The sequence below is a fragment of the Mesoplodon densirostris genome, chromosome 10 (genome assembly GCF_025265405.1).
Source record: "Mesoplodon densirostris isolate mMesDen1 chromosome 10, mMesDen1 primary haplotype, whole genome shotgun sequence".
Classification (NCBI taxonomy): Eukaryota; Metazoa; Chordata; class Mammalia; order Artiodactyla; family Ziphiidae; genus Mesoplodon; species Mesoplodon densirostris.
In genome coordinates this window covers 35,438,868-35,454,114 of record NC_082670.1, presented here as the reverse complement: position 1 = coordinate 35,454,114, position 15,247 = coordinate 35,438,868, and the positions used below count along the sequence as shown (strand labels likewise).

Below are 15,247 nucleotides of genomic sequence, written 5' to 3'. Positions count from 1 at the left end.
GGATTGCTGGTTCATATGGTAGCTCTATTTTTAGTTTTTTAAGGAATCTTCATACTGTTCTCCATCGCTGCACAGCCATTTTTGTCTTCAAGTTTCATAACTGCTCACTCCCTTGCCCTCTTAGGCCTGATGCTTCCTGCCTTGCTGCTGTTATTACCTCTGGGGTACTGCGATCTCCTTTGTGGTTTCCCTACCCTCTGCTCACGCCTTTGTCAACAGGACTTTATTCAACTCTCTTCACAATAGCTAATTTGAGTACTGCCACTTGCTTCCCGTTTGGACCCTGACCTGTACAGGTAAGCAACTGTCCGAATGAGGTGCATTCCCTCGAGACAAGGAACGTGTGGGTGAGGGGCCTCCAGGGACCCGTGAAAGGACCCCAAATGAGCAAGAGTCAGCTTTGAACATTTGCTGGGCCCAGAGAGCACAAAGCTGTGTTACAATGGTACCAGTTAAGTGTGATCTTTACCAACTGCCTTTCCTCCCTTCCTTCGTCTCTCCAACTCCTTCTGGGGAAACAGCTTAGCAGGCTGAGGGAAGAAGTGAGTTAGAGAGAGAAGGAGCTGACCATGTCCCTCTCTTCCTGGTGGTTGGCCTTAGTTGGGGAAAGGGAGGGAAGTCTTATCTTTGAGTGAAATTTGAACTATTGAGACTCTAGTTACAATATAGAATGACCAATGTGGGTTTCTGTTGTTTTTGTTGTTGTTTGTTTTGCTGGTAATTAACAATGAACAATTGAGTTACTGGGCTGCCCAGTTTCTTCCAGGGGCAGGAGAAGAACTCTCTCCATTGTGAGGATTTATAGAAACGGGGGAGAACAATAAAAAGCAGCCTTCATAGGCGCTTCCCCTGTATTGTTCAACATGCAGGCAGACCATCTGTAGCTGTTAGTCCCTCCCAGAGAATACAAGGCGCCTGGAGGAGAAAATGAAGGGTGGTAAACTTTCCGTTTTCCTCTTTAAGTAAAATGATCCTGACATGAACGGTAGTGAGGAAAATGAAGACAAATTGGAATTGAATTGGGTTTCACTTTTTACTACCACTTCTACCAACACAATGATTCCACCAGAACAGTAATTTGTGTTTGATTTTTGAACCGTTGGAATCTAGTCCTTCGTAGAGGTATGGAAATTATTATAAACCATTACAAACACACAAAAAATGTTCAAAGAATGACATAATAGCACTAGTATTTGGGAAAATCTAAAAATCAGCCGTTTGCCACAGCTGCCTTAGACTTGGGCTTTGTTTGGAGCTAGAACGGTTCAGAATTGGTGGAGGCTTCCTTTGCGCCCTCCCCTAGCCCCACCCTCCCTCCCTGAAGGTAACATCACTATAACCTTCCCTTCGTGCTTTTATATTCACGCTCTGTGTCTTTAGTGCCCTGTAAACATTCATGACGTAGCCATTTCTTGACTTAAGGGGTGGCAGAGTGTTCTCTTTATAACCGTTTGTCGGGCTGTGCACCTGTACGTGTGTGTTTTATGAGTCTTTCATGTCCAAAGCTCCCATTCCCTCCCCCCTGACAAAAAGTATTGAAAATTTTGGAGTTTACACACATGGTATGGGTCCATATATATCCTTCAGCAGTTTTCTTTCTTTCAATCACCATTGTGTTTTTGAGACGTATTCACACTGCTACAAGTTTATCCATGTTGAATTCTCTAAGGTGTTCCACTGTAGGATTGTATCACAGCTCTCGCTCCCTTATCCACCCCCTATGGGGGACCTTTGGGTGGTCTCCTGTCTTGGTTCTTGTTCGTTTGACTGTTTGCTATGATAAGAACAATGCTGCCAGGACTGCCCCCTCGGGCACACATGTGACACCATCTCAGGTATATGTTCCTAGGCGTGGAATTGCCAGGTGGTGGAGGTTGCATATCTTCTAGATATTGCAGAGATCAGATATTGCCAGATTCATCCTCAATGGTTGGTCATAGACTTTATCTATGCAATTCACTTCTCCCTGCTTCTCTTTTCCTTTTCTTTTTTTTATATGGAAATTGCTCTGCTCTGCTCTCTGGGTGTCCCCTACCCACAGCTCTCTGTACAACAGTGCCCTCATGGTTTTCTGAATAGACATCAGTATTTTCAAAGCACCACTTAGAGCTTTATGTTGGTTATTTGGAACACGAAGCACCCATCGTTTGTATCTGAGCACAGATGACCCTGGTTTCCTGTTGGTAGGTCTTCCCCAAACTCATCATCAGTTTCCTTGGGGATTTAGGAAGGTCTTACCCAGCTCCACTACACTTGCAACAGAATAGGTCCTGCGAAACAGTAAGAACTTTTCTGGGCTGAGACTGGCCAAATACAAGAGAGGACAGATGGAGGAGCCGGCCGTGGTATATTTTATCAGATACATCTTTGCAGATGAAGTCAAGAGGTTAGAATTTTGTCTACTGTGTTTGATTGTTATGGACTGTGTCCCCTCCAAAATTCACATGCTGAAATCGAATCCCTAATGTGATGGTATCTGCAGGTGGGGCCTTTGGGAGGTAATTGGGTCATGAGGGTGGAGCCCCCATGAATGAGATTAGTGCCTTTGTAAGAAGAGACCAGAGAGCTGGCTCGATCTTTCCAGCACAAGTGGACACAAAGAGAAGCCGGCAGTCTGCGCCCAGGAGAGGGACCTCACCAGAACCTGACTCTGATCTCAGGCTTCCAGCCTCCAGAACCGTGAGAAATAAATCTCCACCTAGTCTGTGGTAATTTGTTACAGCAGTCCCAACTGATGGAGACATTGGTCAAATGCCTAATTCACTCAAAGCAGCACATCTGCACAATGAAAAAAATGGCTCTGGCAACTGGTAACAGGATCATCAATGTTCAAGTGCTCAAAGGAATAGACAGCCCCTTCCCAGGGCTTGATGTATTTTTGCAAAGAAGAGTGATTTATAGAGCCTGTGAGCAAACATGGGTAGAGAGACGTGGTGACTGGGACCATGGTGACCTCTACCAGTTATGCCAACTCATGTTGGTAGCCCAGGACTGTGGTAGCTCTCTGGCCAGGGGCTCTGCCCACTGCCTGGGCATTTGGTTCCTGGCACCCAGAGTCAGAGTTCATGACAATTCACTGAGCATCTACTCTGTCCTCAGCTCCATCACATATACACCTCGCTCAGCACTGAGATCAGTCCTGGGGAGCAGATGTTCTTCTTCTCTTATGGCCAAGGAAACAGAAATGCAGGAAGGTTAATGGGCCAAGGTCACATGACTAGCGAATGGCAGAGGCACCATCAAGCAGGGTTCTCCTGACTCTAGAGCTGACTCTAGAGCGAGTGTTCTTTTTACTAAACCATGGTCGCAGTTCAAGACTCACTCCGGGGCTGATGCCCACAGCCTTCCATTCTCCAGAATGGCTGCTGAGGGAGTCTGGAACTACTCAAAGGGTCTGGAGCCATGGCAACTGGGAACTGGGCAGGGAAATGGGGTGGGGACTTCTTATTACTCCCAGCCTCCATCTTGAGCCTGGAAATTTGGCCGAGGACCTTGTGTCACCGAAGCTGACCCTATATTCACAAGAACCTGTGGATTAGAATCGGCTCAGGTGGTGAGACTTTATCACTGGTCTTACAGAACCACCTGAGTCTTTTGGAACCAGCTGAGATGCCATCTAAGCCTCTGGGGCAGCTGCTTCCTTTACTTTCTCCCTTACTCCAAAGGGTCAGCATTTGGATCATTCATTTCAGGTAGGATGAAAACATATCTAACCCATCCAAGCCCTCACATGTCTCCTTGCCAAGGTTGTGAATGTTTTCTGCATGTCTTAAGGAACTCTGCATTCACAAAGAGATACAGTTGTGGCACCTGATGGCTGAGGAGTGTTAGATTCATCTGTTCATTCAACCAGGGATCTGTAGATGCCCGCTAAGTCCCAGGGACTGTGATGGGCTGTTGGGCACAGGATATCATTTAATCCAACCATCCCCATTTTACAGATGTTGGAACCTAGGCACAGAGTCCCTTAGCTGGTGAATCCTTAAGGCAAAAATCTGATCCCTTAGATATCACTGATTTATTCAGCTAACACTTAGGGAGGACCTTCTGTGTGCCAATCACTGTGCTCGGGGCTGGGGGAGAAGGATAAGAGACTGAGTAATTACTATACAAGGTGATAAGTTCTCTTCTAGAAGCATATGCAGAGTTCCATGTGAGCCCAGGGGAAACTGAGATAGCTCTGGGGAAGGGAAGCTTGGACTGTCTGCCTTTGGAAATGTCTCAAAAAGAGCTGCAAGTTCCAAAGAGAGGAAGATGTGTTCAAAGCTCAGAACCTTTTCTTCAAGCAAAGGCTTAATGACGAAAAGAGAAACAGAAGTCGCTTTGGTTGAGCCAGGTGAAAATCCTGGGGTCCCGCCATTTGCACCCTGGGTCCCCTCACCCTCACCCTGTGGTCCCAAAGGGGCCACAGCGTGGCCCAAATGGGTCCCCTAGAGCCCATTTTGAAAACCACTGGGTTGGCTGATGCCGGGAGGGTGCTCCAGTTTTCTCCATCAGTGGTTCCTCCCCTCATCCTGGAATTCCTGGTCTCATACTGGGTGCTCAGTCTAGTCTGCTGAATAAATTGATGACGGTCTGGCCTTTTGCTTTCTCTCAAATCTGTGGCTCCTGGGCTCAGAATTCCAAAAAGCATTTCAAGACTCAGTCTTAATTTTCCACCACACGGGAGAAGGTGGCAATGGTGTTGGCCTGTCTTTGGAGAATGGCAGGGACGCCACAAGAGGTCACTGCAGGGACACCGTTCAGGAGAAAAGAACTCCTCAGAGAGCTCTAAGCTGGAACAACGAGGTAAAACAGGGAGCCTTCAGGGTCAGTGCCGCTGTTGAGCCTCATTAAGGCCCTGCTGGGATTCAGCGCTGTCACTGCCGGCTCTTCAGGTCAGGTAGCGTGCAGTACCCAGTGGTAATCCAAGGGCCCCACGAGGCAGTGCAGCTACAGTGGCCTGTTCTCAGGAGTTGCTTCTGCATGGCATGTGGTCAGCATGGAACTCCCCGGGCAGACCCAGATCTCGCTGGGCAGTGTCTGCAGCAGGTTTACCCAGAGACGGCCAGGAGTCCTCAACCCCTCCCTGGGCCTGGGCTGCAGGAGTGTGTACCCGGAGGAATCGCCCAGTGCAGGGGCCGGATGAAGGCTTGGGTGAGGGGGGTCCCCAGGGTGGTACAGATTATTTACTCATCAGTCAGTTAGCAAGTGCTGAGGAGCTCGAGCTACCGCCTGGGGCTTTCTTTTCCTAAAAGGCCTCTTTGACCAAGACTTCCTTGCTCAAAAATGCACAGTGGCTCAACTGCCTGTGAGAGAAATCTTCGGATTCAAGGCTCTCAGTGAACTGGCCCATCTCACCGTGTTAGCCTTTTTCTGGACTACTTCAGATCAACTCCCCACAAAGTCATCCTCTCCACAAAGCACAAAACAAACACACACACACTGCATACACCCCCCACACATACATATACATACACATCACACACACACTATATACACATACATCCCCCTCATACATACATATCACACACACACACGCTATATACACATACATCCCCCTCATACATACATATCACACACACACACACCAAATCAGCCTTCCCCCACCCCAGCACACACACGACAACTATCCCCTGCTCCCACCCTCCTCTCTGTGGTTCTGACTCCTGCTTATTCTTCAAGGCTCAGCTCAGGCCCACGGCCTTGGTGACACCCCCCAGGGGCCACTCTCTCTGTTAAGATCCTGAAGCTCTGATGGTCTGTCCCTCTCACCTGCCACATTTCATATGCTGCTTGGTAGTGCGATGGGCCTTTTAAATTTTAATCACAGGAACGTGGTAGAATTTTGGTTGTGAGCTGCAGGAGATCCAGGCCCTGATCAAATATTGCTTGGAAGAGACACCTGAGAGAGAGGGCACAGCCCCCGTTCCTGGGATGGCTTCCCGGGTTCTTGTCCTGTGCTGTGAGGCCGTCAGAAAGCAGAGTTCCTGGAGTACGTCACCCCTCAGTGAGTTACGCGCTAATGTCAGGCATCTCGCTTTTACAGAGGGTCAATGCGAGAATCATCTTGTTGAACAACATTTCGGAATCTTTTGTAAGACTGCAGTTGACGACATCATTCACTATGTCACTCAGTGTCCTTTATACAAAGGTCCCCACGATAAATTCTGGTCTGTGTTTAGTTCCAGAAGAAATTCTATTTCTGCAGATAAATTAGTTAGTATGCTTCCTGTGGTCAGAAAATGAAAACTGTGTAACGCTGGGTACTCTTCTTTCTTCTTGGTGGCTAGATAAGACAGAGTTGGATTTATTGCCTGTGTGTTGTAATTCGCTCAGCTGTGGGCTCCAAAAGCACTTACTCCTTCTACTTCTTTTAAATGGACTTATTTTATGTTCAAATGTCTCATTACACGTTTGCAAGATGTGTGAGTCTGGGAGTCATCTGGGGAAGCATTGACTTGGCCTGTTTATTGCCTGTGCTGGCTGCCGGGGGTACAGAGATTAATTTGACTGCACCCAGCTTTCCAGGAGCTCACATTTTAGAGTGGAGAATAGCTATGGAAATAAATAATTACAAAACAAGGTTGGTGCTTCAGCAGAGGTGCATGAGGCTAAAGGACAAAGCAGACTGGGGAGAAGCGGGTGGGCAAGGCTGCGTGGAGGTCAAGGCCAACTTGGTTTGGGGCTACAGTGGGAAGAGGACAGTGGATAGAATAATACATGTGTCTAAATCTGGAATTAGATAAACAGTTATCTTTTTTTTTTTTTGGCGGTACGCGGGCCTCTCACTGTTGTGGCCTCTCCCGTTGCGGAGCACAGGCTCCGGACGTGCAGGCCCAGCGGCCATGGCTCGCGGGCCCAGCCCCTCCGCAGCATGCGGGACCCTCCCGGACTGGGGCAAGAACCCGTGTCCCCCGCATCGGCAGGCAGACTCTCAACCACTGCGCCACCAGGGAAGCCCAAGAGTTATCTTTTTAATGTATATATTCCCTTGTGCTGGCTATGCACCCTTCGAGGGCAGGCACTGAATCCCTGTCCCTCTGTGGACTCCATAATGCTCAGCCTGGGGCTGAGGGCCGTGCAGTGTGGTAGTTAGAGCACAAGCTCTCGAGCCGCATCTGCATTTGCATCCTTAGCTGAGCAAAGCTGCGTAGGTTCACCTTAACCCCTTTGGGCCTTAAGTAAAGTGAGGATAATAGCAGAACCTCCCGCATGGGGATTTTAGGAGCTTTAAAGAGGGAAATACAAGTAAAGAGCTTAGAGCCACGGCACATGGGGAAGTACTCAAGAAACGTTTGTTGATTAGTCCCAGCTGCATCCCTGACAACACTTTACCACGCCGGGGAGCTAGTACAACAGAGAGGGAAAAACACACACAGCTGAATTCAGCAAAGCACTCTCAACTCAGCCAGCTCGATCTAGTTCAGTTAGTATCACTTCCAAATGATGCTTAACTGAAAAATAATAGTTTTATTGTTTCCTGAAATAGTGTGCGGGAGTCAGCCCTGCTCTAAGGCCACCAGTAACTTGTTTGTTGATGATATTCTTAGAACTGGTCATTGATGATTTTCTTAAGGAACCCACCCCCTCCAGCTCTGGCTCTCACATCAAGGGGGCCCACTGGGCCCAATGCTTCTCTTGCCCCATTCCGTCTCCATTGGTTTCCCTGGTCACTGCCTTTCAAAAGGACCAGGGTCCCTTGGGTGGGCAGTGAATGCAGGCAGAACCATAATGTGGATTTTCAGCCGGGAAGGGGAGTAGAACTCTTCTTAAGAGCAAAGATGCTCATGCGCAGAACGGGCCTTTCCATGGGTGCTTATCTGTGTGCCAGTGGTGTGGTGGGAAACGTTGAACAACTAGCTGTCTGGGAAAGAAAGCCCCAGTTTGTAACAGTATTTGCCCTTGGTGTAAATACTCCCACTGTGGCTGATTTCAAGCTGCCAGTGGGATGTCACTGAGGGTGGAATTGGGAAGAGAGGCCCAGAAGCACGCCATGAGACAGTGTTTCCAGGACACAGACGTGGTCATTGTAAATAACCTCATGAGCAGAGATAGCCGTAAAATGTAGTAAATTAATCAGGAAGTGACACATTTTGAGTATTCCCCAAATTCCTGACATGGTGACATGCTCTCCACTGGATCTGGCCTTCTTTCATCAATCTACTGTCTCTTCCACACGGGGCCTCTCACCTCACCATTAAGTCTTTGCTTTACGAGATTACACTTCTGCAAATTTTCTTGGCCATATGTCTACTCATACAAACAGAGACATATTCGTATGCAAAATACACAAGAAAACCTCTCCTGTTCAGACTTGCTCATTACTTCTGACCCCCCTAACCCCCCCAAACCCCAAACTCAACCAAGCGACCCCACCTGCACTTTCATGGAAACTTAGGAACATGTAGGTAAAAGAAAGAAATAATATCAAAGGGAATACTTGAAATGGAGGGTGAGGGAAAGTAGGGAGGAGAAGAAGCAGACAAAGAAACAGAACAGAAAGGGGGAAGGAACCGCAACACAAACAAACCCACAGAAATGGAAGGGTGAGACCAGGTGTAGTCACTGCCTCATCCCTGTACTGAAGCCCAAACTACAGAACGTCAGGAAGCCAAATACACCGAGCGAGTTGTTTTTGTTCTTACAGGAGCCGTGGGTCCTGGCCTTCAGCCCCAAGGCTAGTCTGAAGGGCAAGGGTTAAGGCAGGAAACGGCGCTGTAAATAATCTGCTGCACTGAGAGCTTTCTCTCAATGAGAAGAAGTCCCTTCTGAAATGTGTCCCTTGGGACACAGGTGCACTGGCGGGTCCACAGCCCCATCAGACAAGCTCCTAGGGCGTCTGGATAGCAATGTGGCATTTGATCTCAAAATGGCAGCTGGGAGATGGTAACACTTCTTCTCTAATTGGGATAGTATGCTTTTAAAATAAATAGGTATTTCAAATGCTCTTAATTAGACTTTCAGCCAAAGTGCTTTCTGTTTGAAGTTTGCTGATTACTTCAGGCAAAGTTGGGCCCTGCTGCACCTGACACCTGCTATACTTCGGAAGAAGGCTCCCAGAGAGGTGAACACAGGAATTAAGGAGGAGCCTGCGGTTGAAGAGACGCAGCAGGGTTGGGATGGGGTGGGGGCGCTGAGAGGATGGAGCACCTCTTGCCCTGAAAGCCATGGAAATGACTCCCCAGGCCCTAGAGCAAAACCGCCCTTGGAATTACTTGAGTGGCATTTTCCACATCATTGTTTCTGTTCAACAAGCATCATGAAGACTGAAGAAGAGACCAGGTGGCAGCCAGCGCTAGGGATGACTCCCTCTCTGGTGACCTGCACCTCGGCACAGCTCCCCTCAGAGGTCCCTGGGCCCTTCCCAAGCACGGCGCTATGAGTTAGGGCCCCGGGCAGCCCTGGCTGTGTGCTGGGGAAGGTGCTCCGCAGAATCCTGGCTCCAAGACCCTGCCCAGGCCTCTGGCAATGGGAGGTCAGGCCCAGCACATCTGCCTGACCCCTCAGTCCCGGGGCCAACAGGGAAAAGCTCAGGCTCCATCAGTGTGTCTTAGGCTTCCTTGTTCTGTGTTTCTGATGTAATCAGTAGTTATTTGATATGATCATTGTTATGACCAAAACTGAACCACCAACCTTCCCAATAATCCAAGTTACGAGGCTCAGACGGATTACCCTCATGACGCTGGGGCTCTACGCCATTCCCCCCCAGAGATCCTGCGCACAGGATTTCTCCAACTGCAGGTCATTCCAGGGGCCAGCCCCTCTCAAGGGGAACCCTGGTGTTCGGAACACATGAATTGCTTATTTAATCAAAGCTCTAGAAGGCTTGATCCCAGGCTAGTGGGAGAGGATACGGGGGGTCCTGCCCAGGAGCCCTATTCCACCAGCCTCCCAGGGAGCTGCACACTCCTCCTGGGTGACTTCCTTGGGTCACATGTCACAAGGGGGCATTTTCTGCAGATGCCCACTGCCTAAAAGGTGCCCAGGCCCTCTTACAATATCACTCTGTTGGTTTAGTGTTTGCATTATTAATGTATGAAGTGGGCCCATTGTTGTTGTGGGCAGTAAATTGCATGGGGACCAAGAGCACCCAGTGTGGACTCAGAGACCTGGTTCAAATCCTAGTTTCAACACTTACTAGCCTGTGACCTTGGGCAAGTCACTGAATCACCTTCATCTGGAAAAGGCACTGCACTCTTAGGACTGTTGTGAGGATGAGGAGACGTGCACATAAAGCAGTGCACAGAGAGAGTTCAGCCACGGGTAGCTGTTTTCATCACCAACTGTTACTGCTGGGATGAGTTAGTCGTGGTTCTAGAAAGCTCCGAGTAGGACCCTGAGGAGCTGGGACATAGGGGGGGAATTTAGGTTGGGGTGTGGGGTGGAAAAGGTCAGAGGATAAGGCAGCAGCCGGGAGGGTGGAGTGCCAGGTGCTGACAGCCGGAAGCAAGCACACAGGAGGGGGAGACTGGTCCCAGAGAGGAGGGGCGTCCCAAGAAAGCTGCACTGACCGCAAACCTCCCCTCCTTTAACCTTCCCAAGGGTTCTGGATGGGTTGTTGTTCAGCTGGGCGTGGGCTTCCCAGACCAGGTCAGCCTGTATTACCTTCCCCGTCTGCTTGCAGGCTCCACTTTGTACCCACCTAGAGCTACTTGCTGCACGTGCCGCTGGGTGATTTCTTCCTTCAGGCGACCTGTCAAAGACACAAAGGAAACCACTGGTGAGTCTCCAGTGGGCTGGAGGAAGACGTGTCCTCGGAAGCAGGTGGCGAGCTAAAAAATTTAGGTAGAGTATGAAAGACCAAGCAAGCATAGCCCTACAGGCCCTGGATGTGTGGAATAAGAGGCTGCAAAGGCTGAGGCCCTGGCATGTCAATATAAGCACACATTTCACCTTTGGACTCACCATCTGTGGGTTCAGTTATCTTAGTATATCACTCATAATCTTTGCTAGGGCTACAGTCTCTTAAACAGTTCTACGTGTCTATTATTAATGAAGGGGGAAGCAGGATTTGATCTTTTAATAATTTATAGGATCCCTTTAAAATCCACTTCTTTCTTTTAAGCTATAAGAAACTGTGTCAAAAAATATGGTGCGGGGCTTCCCTGGTGGCACAGTGGTTGAGCGTCTGCCTGCCAATGCAGGGGATGTGGGTTCGTGCCCCGGCCCAGGATGATCCCACATGCCGCAGAGCGGCTGGGCCCGTGGGCCATGGCTGCTGAGCCTGCGCGTCCGGAGCCTGTGCTCCGCAATGGGAGAGCCCACGACAGTGAGAGGCCCGCATACCGCAAAAAAAAAAAAAATAAAATAAAAAAATATATATATATATATGATGGTTTTAGTTGATGATAACCTTAATATGAACACAACAGTTGATCATTTGGAAGGAAACACATCTAATTCCACGTTGCATCAATAAAGGTCTAGTGTGTAGATCAAGGGAGGTGAGAGCACCGCTGTACTCTGCAGTGGTCAGACCCCAGTTGGTTATCTGTTCTAGGAGCTATTTTTTTGCAAGGAACATTAGTAAAATAGAAAATACTTAGAAGATGGTAACTGGGATGGTGAGGGCTCGGAAACCACGCCATGTGAGAAATTGTTAAGGTGACTGGAGATGTTTAGACAGGGAAAAAAAATATTTGGAGTTATGGAGACAATGGCTGTCTTTAAAAATCTAAACATTGTTATATGGATGAGAGAACGGATTCATTTTTGTCCTACTGCTGAGGGTCAAAGTCAAGTCGAATGAAGGCAGATTTGGGGCTCAATACGAGGAAGAAACAGCTCACGATGAGGACTGTCTCCACGTGGATTAAGTTGTCTCTAAATGGACTAAATCTCCTGGCAGAGCAGAGAGCCTCTTCCTGAAAATGCTCAAGCAGAAGCTGGCAGCCATCTGTTGGGGTGTTAGATGGAGAATTCCTGCCCTGGGTAGGAGCTGGGACCACATGACCTCCAGGCTTCCTCCATCTCTGAAACTCCGTGATGCCGTGCTCGAGGCATGGCTGCAACAGCAGCCCTGGGGTTTGTTTATGTCCAAGCATTCAGCACACTTGTTAAAATGTCAGCGCTGTCTGCATTGCACGTCCCATTTGGGAGATGTGATCAGGCCACTGGGGGATTCTGAGAAAGCCTGGGAACTTCATTGCTTCCTTTCCTCATATACAGTTCATTCTATGCCTCAAAGGCTACACCTGAACTGAGTTTCCAATGAAGCCGTCACAGGAGACCTTGTCACTCCCCAAAAGTTCTAGGGCACTCCTAGAATATTATGACTGGGAGGGATGGCAGAGGTCATTCAGTTTAATATACCACACAATTTAGGAGTCCCTTCTACAGAATGAAATGGTCATTTCACCTCTGACTTATATGTACCCAGGCTGTTCCACTGGTTAAATTATATATAAGGGATTGCTGATGTGCTATTGACACCTGATTCCTTGGAATTTTCCTATTTGGACCTGGTGTGTTCTCTGGAACAGCATAGAAAAAGGATCCTCTCTCATGGGCAGTGAGACCCCTTTACACATCTGAGGGTGCTATGGTTTCTCCACTTAGATGTGGCCTCTCTGGGTTAAACGTCCCCAGTTCTTTCAGCTCCACCTCAGAGGCCACTGTCTCCTGGTGTGTCACTGTGCAAGTCTGCCCTGCCTTCCACGTGTCCCCCCTGGAGAGGACTACGCACAGAGACGGAGCCAAGGACTGGGTGGAAGCAATCATTGCACCCTAATTCCAAATGGGGGCGAGTGAGAACTTAAGGAATGTGTTGGAAGCGGGTGAGGAGGCGGAAACCTAGCCCATGGCCGAGTACTGGATGAGCCTAGAGCCACCAGGATCTGAAACCCAGCCCAGCCATGGCCAGAGGTGGGCTCTCTTCCCCACATGACCCTACTGTCTGCACCAGCAGAGTCAACAAGTTGGGGGCACAGGGGTGGTGCTGGGCTGAGCCTCCAGTCTGCCTCAGACATTGCTGAATTGATTTTTAAAGACGCACGGCACACACAGTCTTCAAATAAAAGGAGATAGTGCTGCGGCGAATGCAGCGGCCCATTTAGACACCTCTCTCGGTTTCGAGGAGGTCATCGAGGGCTTTCTCACGCCCACAGTGTGGAGCACTGATGCTGCTGTGGTGCCTGGCTGGTTTCTGGTGCAGGTGCCACGAGCCTCTAACGTGCCTGGGTACCACCCTCCTAATGAGACTGGACAGTGACCTGCTCCTTTAGAGCCCACACGGGCTGCCTGCCCCCCCCGGAAACTACCTCCCCGACAACAAGCCTCCCCGCAAAAGAGTGTCCTCGAAGACTGGCCTCCCTGACCATGCGCCTCCCCAGCTATGTGCCTCCCATAGGTGCTCAGCCTTGTGTGTTGTGGCTTCCCCTGTTCCTACCAGAGTGACCAGGCTCCCCTTCCCAAGCCCTGGGGAGGCTATTTTGGAATAACAGGGTGAAGCATTCTCCACAGATCCAGCCTGGGAAATACTGCTCATGAAAATAAAGAGGGGGGTTTTGCCACCAGGACTGAGAGTTCTATAAACTCCACAAACATAGATACCTATTCCCAGAACAATGAGCCATCCCTAGGGGTCATGAGGTGGGTCGTTAGAATGCCGCATATTGATAAAGGTAGGTGGAAAATCTGTTTAGTGATGCTCAATTTTGGCCAATTGGCTAACATCTCCCACCACACGGCATTTTTTGCTTTTGAGATCTTCCCAAACAAGCTTCTAAAAATAGCCTTATGACTGATACCTAATTGCATTTTCCAACAGAGCCATTCTTCATGTGAAGGTAACAGTCTCTGTAATCGGCTGGATCTTGCAGCTCCATAGGTCTTGGCAAAAGAAGGAGTTGAGGGGGATTGCAGAATTCACTCAGCATGCGGCTTGCTGTCATTAGCACGGTGATAAATTTGCTACTTTTGGCCTGGGTTCCTGGACACATCCCTGTCCCGAGGTATGGAAAAGAGATGAAACGGAAACAGAGAACTCCCAGCCCGAGGCAGGAGATGGTCTGGGAGGGAAGCCGGGGAGGGCAGGAGCGCTCTGCTTGTAGGAGAATGGCGGTAATTAGTGATTGCCTCCAGTAACTTACAACAGTACATGCTGGAAACACCTTCTCTCGCTTTTGGATTCATTACTTGACAAGAGTGGAGGTGGCAGCAAGGGGTGCAGGGGTACACTGAGCTCCAGAAGAGAGGCATGACCTTTAAAAACACCTGCGTGCACAGTATGCACCAAGTGGTAGTTCATATGCGAGGTATTATCATCATGCAGAAGCAAAACTCATTTGTTTTACAGTGATACTCAGTTTTCTGGATAAAACAATTTTCCTCAAGCTTCACACTTTATTTTGCACGCATGTTAGTTTGAAATCGTTCACCAAGTGCAAGCTGTTTAGCTGGTCCAGAGCAGAGCCCTTCACTTATTCTCCCTTGGTACAGCTGTTGCAAGCTACTTGTGCAGCTTCCACGATGCGGTGCCTTTAATTAATTTATTTTTTTGCAGTACACGGGCCTCTCACTGTTGTGGCCTCTCCCGTTGCGGAGCACAGGCTCCGGACGCGCAGGCTCAGCGGCCATGGCTCACGGGCCCAGCCGCTCCACGGCATGTAGGATCCTCCCGGACCGGGGCACGAACCCGTGTCCCCTGCATCGGCAGGCGGACTCTCAACCACTGTGTCACCAGGGAAGCCCCACAATGCGGTGCCTTATTGAGGATGTTGATGTTACTGTCAAGCAACATCCTATTTATTGTTCCTCCACCCTATGTTAAGCACCATGTTCTAAGTGCTACGGAACCTACAAACTAATAGAAGACTCCGTCCTAGTTCAAGAAAGTTAGCATGATATGGGGGATGGCAAACAGGTGGCCTGCATGCTCTTCCTTTAAAAAGCTGAACCCACAGTCGACCTTGCCCTTCCATCGTGGATGGCTTGCTTTCCTGCTGAGTCTGAGTTTGGCTCTTCAACCCAGTACTTTGGGCAGCGATAACCAGTCACTTGGAGTTGGACTTGAGATGAAGCAGACCTCTTTGCCATTTTGATTTTACTAGAAAGTAATTACAGATGTGTAGGTAGAGAGAATTAAGTTCAAATCCCAGCTCTGCTACTTCCTAGTAGGGCAGGTTACTGAACATCTCTAAGCCTCAATTTTAGCATCTGAAAAATAGGAATAATAATATAACTGTGATAATACCTGCTTTACTGTATCTCAAGACTCGTGGGTGTATCAAGAGATAACGTACCAGCATCTGTGACACATGACACT

The 15,247-nt window shown here is 49.0% G+C and overlaps 1 protein-coding gene across 1 annotated transcript in view; it reads right to left on the bottom strand.

Annotated features, from left to right (window-relative positions):
• KIF6 (kinesin family member 6) overlaps positions 1-15,247 on the bottom strand; it is a 402,079-nt gene that overhangs the window by 31,639 nt on the left and 355,193 nt on the right. Inside the window, exon 16 of the mRNA XM_060109677.1 lies at positions 10,625-10,675. Within this exon, the coding sequence (XP_059965660.1) occupies positions 10,625-10,675 (51 nt within the window). The remainder of the gene's footprint in view (positions 1-10,624; positions 10,676-15,247) is intronic.